We start from the raw sequence: 8,443 nt of genomic DNA, 5'->3' as shown, positions 1-8,443 counted from the left end.
TACGGGAACTAGACACCAATCAGAAAATTGTCCCTCATCTCTGTTTGGCCTTCACCTTTGAGGGGCCTTCCCTTTTGGCAATGGTCTAACTTGGTGAATCATACATAATGCACTAAGTCTGCTAGAAGCTTGATTTATTTGCTGACTATGGGAACAAGGATGGTGCATTAGCAAGTCAGGAGAGGAATATTCCTATTGAGGAATAAAGCTCCAGGAGAAAAGTCAGATTGTTTAGCAGTATCATTTAAATTACTGTTTGTGGAAGAGAACAGTATTTTTAAAAGCAACTTGTATATTTTTGGCCATTATTTAAATAATAATCTGCCAGTTTGCAGGTGGGTATAGAATAATACGTTGGGGTAATATAATCATAACAGTGGAAAGCATTAGTATGCATTGTAATTATGCAAAGATCTTTTCCTCCTGATTGCTAATTTCACTGAAGCCCTGAACTTTAACCAAGAGAATACTGTTTGGAGTCTGAATAGGAAGGAAATATAGGCATTCCTGAACACTTCAGCTGGACACATTCTTCCCTCAAAAATGTAAGGCAGAAAAATAAACATAATAAAGGGAAGCATTTTAATTAACCTTTCACTTAATAGGATTAGAAGATGAACTTCTGTCTATCTAGAACTATAAATATTGCAAACAGTTTCATGCTTTGTTGAGCTGTTTTTGATACAGCAATAGTTTGCATGCTATAGTCCTAGAATCTGCTACCACTCTTGTATATGAAGACTGTACAGTACAATAGCTAGTACCTTACTAGCCTAACCTAGTTATTCTGACATAATTCTAAATCTGAAAGAAGCCTGATAAATTTTAGCTTCTGCATTAGAAGCGCTGTTATGTTTATCATCCTGTTTCTTCCTTGGCTTTCTTTTGTTTCTGTTTTAAAAAGCAAACTGATTTTCTTCAGACATTCTACTAGAATTGGTCACAAATAAAAAGCTTGCCCCTCAAATTATAAAGGTCCTGTTTTCAGTCTCTCTATCCTCTCCTTTGGCACAGAAAGTATCAGAAAGTGCTCTTCACAGGCCCTGTTCTGTAAACTGCAGTCTGCTGCCTGACTATTTTCAGATTTCCACTAGGTCATCAAATTCATTAGCCATTGAGGCATCATATAAATGCAGGTTGATACAGGAGTTGCACTATGATAGGCAATTTAATAGGTTATTCTTGCATGTACAGGGAACTTTACCACTGCAAACCATCCAGAGCTCTGGAGTTAGGCAGCAGTTGAAGAGGGGAGATAGGGGAGGGGGTGGGGTTACAATTTTTAATTTAGGTGAGCTTCAGCATCGAATTCCTTCCTCAAAATTAATAGTTGGGTTCTGTTCTCAGCCCTCCTACCTTCTTGGCATGTGATAATTGATTTGTCCCTCAACTGCCCTATCAGTCAGATACAGAGAGAATACATATCTTAGTACAGGTCTTTGACAGCAAAAGGTGAAATATTTGCTCCCCCCTTCCTCCTCCCTCCCCTCCCCCCTGCAATAACATTTCCTGTAAGGAAGCCTATAGGAAAAAAATCACATATATTCAGACTAGGTTAACTTACTGAAACCACAGGTGTAGGAATTCTGCTCACCTGGTGCTTGCTTTCATATTGCTCCATTCTTTCTTAGTTGAAGGCAGACATTGTTCTTTAGCGGGAAGAAGTCTGAAGAGATGCGATGAGACACTGAAACATCAGAAGGTGGAACATTCCCCTTGGTCAGACATCCACCAGGAGGCTGCGTTTTGGTCCCAATACACTTGACCTCCTTTTGGTTTAGATAATGCGCAGAGCTCTTCCTCCCCTGAGTTCAGTGCCACATTTACAGGCACAGCCTTTCTGCTGGTCACCTTTCAAGTAAATAGGATCATACAGTCCATCTGTGCCACAGTTCCAGGACCAGGGCCAACCCTTCAGATCCTAGCAGCTTAAGCACATCCTTTCTAGGTAGTCCAGCATGGTGGAATCGGTGAGTTTTCCTGAGAGACATATTATGGCTGAAAGTGTATACAGATTACAAAATATACAGGTAGACAAAACAATAGTGACCCTTCTTTCACTGCTTCTGACTTGTCTTTAAGGCAGATCTTTTCAGGACTCCCTGAAAAGGAATTAAAAACTCCAAAGAACAACTTTACTTCTTTTCAGACTTGCAGACTCTCTCTGTCTTTTCAAGCTCTTCAGGCAATGCTCTTCTAGTCTCCTGGCCAAACCTCTTCTGAGCTGATGATAAATGCTCTTTTATAAACCTCACTCCTCCCTTCCCCTTTATCGATTCTGTTAGATGGTCAAAGAACCTGCCTGGTTACCAGCTCACTTGGCAGATCCCTTTTCTCAGTTTGACCCCTTTCTTTGCTGTACTCACTGTCCAGACTTGTTAGCCCATTTGAACTGGCTCAGCATTTGTTAGGTAGCACAAACATTGCACATTCCTATCTATATATGTGATACATATACACGAATGCACTTTTTGCTCACTTTTCCCCTATTCTTCACTCTTGGCGAGTGTCTTTGGGAACAGGCTAACAACTGAGGTCATAACTAATGTACAAGTGAAAAGAAATCAAATCTTTCAATACTTTAAAAAAAGTCTCCAGTATTTTTCTGTATTTTCTGTAATTTTTATACACCTACCATTTTGTCACTATTCCAATGATGTTTTAACTTCCTGGTGCTAGCAACTTACTGCGTTTTGTAAATTCTACTCTGTCATACGTGTTTAGGAGAACTATCTCTTGGGAATAACAGTCCATAAGTTACTGTGAGATAGACATATTTCAGAAGATAAAAGAAACCACTGGGGAGTAACAATTCTAGATTTGGGTCTACTGAGATTCAATTACAACAGAAGGTAGTATGAATTAAAGGTAATCTTGGATTGATAAATGTTTGCTAAGAAAAAATAAATTCATTAGCACATAATTTTAAAAAGTGAATAGTCTGTAAAGACAGCAGGTGTAAGAGGAAAACTAAGGGAAGCAAAAGTCTGCTGCTAATAGAAAATAATAAATGATACACAACATATTGCTTCCTTGCTTCAGCTCTGATGGAAAAGTCTGTGACTTACTGAAATGTATTTTAAGAGGACACAGCCACAGACCAGAACAAAGAAAGAACAGTATACAGTAAACATAAGATAGTTGGGTTCAGATTGGCAGGACCTGGTTCAAAGAAAGCCAGTTTATCTTGAAGCAAATACATGCAAACCAAAAAAACAGAAGCAAAAACCCCTCTAGATGACAGGAACCTGGACTTCAGAAAGAAATTCAGTAAAAATGTGGTAGGCCTACTAGTGTGAATTTGAAAGAATGGGAAAAAAAAGTATTTTAAAGAAAATAACCAATCAGAAAGATTAAAAGCAGGCAAATGCATCATATATCTTCATAAAACAAGGAAATGATGCTATCAATCTAAGTTCAGCGTCCCAAAGATGCTAAAACAAATAGTTAAACAACTGATGTGCAATTAGCCATGAGATAAAATGGTGAAAGAAAGCTAACCCTAATTTACTGAGAAGAATCTATGTAAACAGTCAAATATCCTCCTCTGACTGGTAGATTAGTCTAATTAATAGCAGGGGATATACAGGCACAATACAGTAGGATTTCAGTAACAGTTTTGACAGTATCTTACATGCAAATCTCTAAAGAAATTTAAGGGAATATATTCTAAATATGATGGCTATTAAGCCATCAAAAAATAATCTAATTGCACTAAACAATACTCTTCCAAAAAACCACCACCATATGTTGTAACAAAAATAAAATCTGCTGCTGCAGACTAATCCCATGTAGTATATGTTCCTGCAGACAAGAAAAACAGGTAATACTTCCTTTTGTACAGCTACATCTTGATAGTTGAAAAAAGAATTTACTATTTTAGTAGTAACTGAATATCAAAATATAGAATTTAAAACAACACCTAAGGCATTTGGTTTCTTTTAAAAAAGCTTTGGGATAGTGTCACTGTTTAGATATACCTCACCTTTGATGAAAAGCATAATGAGCCAGGAAACAGTTTTAAGGCTTTTCAGTATTTCCAGAGATTAATTATTAAGTTATGACAAATTAAAGGAGGGCAACTGCTCAAGTCCTACTGAAACTTGGTATCCTTGTTTTATGGCTGCCATCTTCAGTACAAAGATTTTCTATAGCTCCCAAATTGCCCAACCTAACTATGCCAATATTCATGTGTCTCACTGGAGAGGAAAATGGCGGGGGGGAGAACGGGACAATCTAATTTCTAATCTGGGTCAACACCGTGCTAACACAAAACCATGAATACACAGTAGTACTGTGCTCCACTTCTTATTTGCAGTCAGAAGGGATCCATCAGCCACAAGATGGACTGACCTAAATAATGAGAGCTTATAACATACACGTAGCCTTTGTTGTTTTGCAGTCACTAGCTCTATTATACCATTAAGTTTTGATGCCTGCTTCATGGAAGACGCATGGATGCTTTCTTATTCCTCATGTGGCCAGTGTGTGTAAGCTGATGAAGAGCTGTGAGTATTTGCCTCCTACTGCATCATCCTGTTAAAAAGCAATGTGATAATTTTAAAGAAAAAAATAGCCTTGTAGATAGACATAAATATTTATTATCAGTTTAACTTCATTTTCCTAGAAGTCCTTAAACAGTTTTGCTTTTTGCCAAAAAAAGTGTTGCATCTCTGACATAGTTGCTAAGATCATAGCTTCCTTGCACCGGAAATGTACAGCTTACACTCAGATTCCAATACAGTCTGTTCAGGATAAAGAATCTTCAACTTTAGTGCATACAGAGCTATTCAAAGATTGGTAAAAAGACCTCCCTTCCCTCCCCCAAATTAAGAATCTGTTACAAAGACATTTCTTTACCAAAAAGTGCATATAAAAATGCTGAAAAAAAATGCTGGCTTGAAAAAACTGATTTCAGAATTTACTGTACACATTGTAACAATTTATTATATAAGCTGCTTCTACATGCAGGCAGATCTTACATTTGGTGTAAAACATTTATACACATTCTTTACAGTTTGTACATATTTAAACGGCTGTATCAAACAACACTGCACTATGGAATTTTGGAAGCAGAACAACTAAAATTGGGAGGAGGAAAGAAAAAGACAATGCTTATAAAATGTGAACAAAATCCGTGACACTGAAAAGCATCTGGACTTAGGTTTAGTCTTGTTTTGGTTTCAGGCTGTTCAGGCAGACCCAGATTTTTCTTCTGGGACACAAATAACACCAATGCAAAATAGAATAAGGCAACTATTCAACCAGCAGACTGTACCCGTTACTTAGAATGGCTTGTGGGTAAAATGCTTTTTTTTTTTTTTTTTTCTCTAAAATGTTTATGTTCTATGCATATTTTAGCAAAAACAGCATTTTGGCTTTCCTGCTTGCTTATGGCATTAAGTGAATTACTGTAGTTGGTACCCATTTTGAACAGGCTTTTTTTTTCTCCTTTTTAATCCCAGGCTCCAAATGGCATTACACTAATAAGGAAGACGACAATGGGCCACTCATTAAAATGTGATAAAGCACAGAGTTTGCGTGATAACTGATGATGTTATTCAGCATCTTTGTCACCTTTTAGTTTGCATTAGAAACTAATAAAATGTAAACCCAAGCCAACAACACACCGTACAGCTATGTGAAGACCTGAGCTTTGTAGGAATTTTAGTACTTTTACCAGTACGGGTTAGATGTGACTTAGTGTCCCCTTTGCTGAAAAACTCAAAACTCCTGAAGACATAAAAAGGAGGCTGGCTCTGTACAGCACTGAAGAGCACTAGTGCTTCATGGCATAACATTTGAGGGGGAATCAAAATGCTGGTATGGAAAACTTGTCTTTCACTCCTTCCTGAATGGCTCTTTCCTTGTTTGAACTTTGTCTTTTACACAGTGCATAGCGAGGAAGAAAGAGCCTGACACAAGCTCTGAGGCTTTATGCCATAAGAACACAAGATTTAGTTATGAAGAAAAGAAGAAAGGGAAAAGTGAATGAGTATTTACCAGAAGTCATAATGAAAACAGTATGCCATGGCTGCATATGGGAAGCAAAACTTCTAAAACAAAGTGTTCATTCAGGAGATTATCATGAATATGTACCAGAAACATACATGAATATAATTCCTCCTGGCTACTGAATTGCCAGCAGAGTGCTGAATTTGATATAATGAGAATTAAAACAAAGTCACTTTTTCAAGTGTGTTTGCTTTCCCACTTTAAAAAACTTGTAATTCTGATGTTGATTAAGAGTATTTGGAAGAACATCTGGTAGATGCAAATCTACATGTAGTCCATGGCAACACATTAATTTGATGATTTGGATCCCAACAACTGACAGCATTATTTAGCTGCTTTTATTAAATAATGATACAAAGGGGAGAGCATTCAAAAAGAACCTAAATATCTGATAGATTTAGACTGATAAAGTAAACATTTTAAATCATTTCTTTCTTTTTTTGCAACTGATTTTTTTGGTTCATTTTTGGCTGGCAAAGGCTAACAAGTTTTTATTGGCATTGCCCCCCAAATCAGAAAAGCACTTCGGAGTTGTTCTTCATTGTTGACTATTCCTTATTCTCTACATCACGGGAAAGCGACTGAGTGCCTGCCTCAGCTTTTGTGCAATCTGAAACAAAGAAACAGAACATGTTAAATATGTAAAGTATACAGAAATAAGATTTCAGGTTGAAAGATTAAAACAATGTTCCCTCATCTTCCAGAAATGGCAAAGTGCTTCCTCTGCATCCCTGATGCATACAAAGCTGACAGCATTGTACATTCAGCTGCTCTATTAATACAGCAGATACAACACGGTACCTAAGCACAGGGAGTATTGTACAGTCAGTACACCTCAACTCTGACCTGTTGGTACTTTCTTCACAAATTCAAACAGATTTTGAAAAGGACCAGCTGTCAGCACTGTCACCAAAACTATTGTTTAGACTGCAGTAATGCACGACATTGGTCTTGGAAGACAACTGTCTGTTCAGGAGAAACATCTGCTGATTAATAACTTTGACTGGTAATGACTGAAAAGCGTTCCAAAGTCTCTGATGTGGTTCTTCATGCTACTAGGGTCCCTCAAGCTGCAACCCACCATCACAGTGAGGACTGCTTTGATTCCATGTGTTTTACTACAGGTATTCTAGTCCAAAATCCCTGGTAGACCCAGGCATGAAGACAATTGAAGTAGCAGCCCTTTTTTTCCTCCAGATCTCATCCAAGGTGTAAATTATGTCCCTCTGTGTCATTTCACTAACAGTATTCAGATAACCCATTCTAGCTGAGCAAAAGAACAAGAGCACAAAGAAAAAATCTGTAAAGGGATTGCTTGATCCAGGAGTCTGGGTCTCCACTAGGCTTCTCTCCTTCCAGTAGGAGCACTGTTATTACACAGAGAGCCTGTATGAATTTTCTGTAGCTTGTTCTTTTCTACATGCTGAGACACCAGAAGTAGGTGTCCTTTCTAGTGTATTTTCATGTACAACATAGGCACACAGGCAGGGATCTGTCTTTGGGTCAAATAGGAATTTTCTTTTGGAATGTTTTAAAGCAGATAAAAATCAAATTCAGAACTCAATCAAATACACTGTCCCTTTTGGTGCCACATTCTCATTTATATTAAGAATGTTTTACTCCACTCTTGTAGAATATACAGGGAAGGAGGAAAAACATGCAAGAAAGATTTTCTAGCAATATAACTGGCATTACATAACCCTGTAAAATAGACCATTATATTTTTTTCCATTTGGTCTGAATTCATGATTTGAAAGATTTGCCCAATAAGAGAACAGGGTTATGAAAGTTGCATGTACTCCTCCATGTCTGTTAAACAACTTAAGAGTCACTAGGATGGTGTGGGAGGCAGATATGATAGAAAATGTGGACTTGCATTAATGCTCCATTGTCTTTTTGGGTAGAACTAAAGAGAAGTCTGGTAAAACCTGGTTATGGCAGAGGGGAAAAAAACAAAACAAAAACAAAAACAACCCCTATACCTACAACTTGCCTTGGCCAGTTCTGCCTGCTGTGAAAGCAACATCAGTCCCAGATCATCTTGCCTGCTACCAGCAGGCCAGAGAAAACCAGTTTTTCTCCCTCACTCCTGGGGGCTGGGGAACCAAAATAACCCTAAAAGAAACAGAAAACCCCAAACCACCACACACCCATCTAAGCAAAAACCCATTTCTCCTACTCACAGCCCAAACCCCAGGTTGCTTACAAAGTGTAACAATTCTGATAGTTTCCACCAGAGCTGCTTATTTTCATGTGCAGCACTTTTTGCCTTGTTCATTTTGTGCTTTCAATTCTCAGGTTATATGTTGGATTAAGTACTGTACACAGGAAGGACAGCACGCTGCCTTTTAGATTATCTAGCACTGGACTATGCAGTATAAGAGTCATTTTTCAGTCATACATAGCTTTCAGGAAGGGCAACCATTTG

At 37.9% G+C, this 8,443-nt stretch overlaps 1 protein-coding gene across 2 annotated transcripts in view; it reads right to left on the bottom strand.

Annotated features, from left to right (window-relative positions):
• Window positions 1-4,578: 4,578 nt before the first annotated feature.
• Window positions 4,579-8,443, bottom strand: part of SNX9 (sorting nexin 9) — a 63,005-nt gene continuing 59,140 nt past the window's right edge. For both annotated transcript variants that reach the window (XM_067293604.1, XM_067293605.1), the window contains one exon: window positions 4,579-6,625. In XM_067293604.1, the coding sequence (XP_067149705.1) occupies window positions 6,578-6,625 (48 nt within the window). In that variant the 3' untranslated portion in view covers window positions 4,579-6,577. The remainder of the gene's footprint in view (window positions 6,626-8,443) is intronic.

This window comes from Apteryx mantelli, chromosome 3 (genome assembly GCF_036417845.1).
Source record: "Apteryx mantelli isolate bAptMan1 chromosome 3, bAptMan1.hap1, whole genome shotgun sequence".
NCBI classification, from domain to species: Eukaryota; Metazoa; Chordata; class Aves; order Apterygiformes; family Apterygidae; genus Apteryx; species Apteryx mantelli.
Note: the sequence above shows the minus strand (reverse complement) of the source record. Positions and strands in the feature narration are given on the sequence as shown.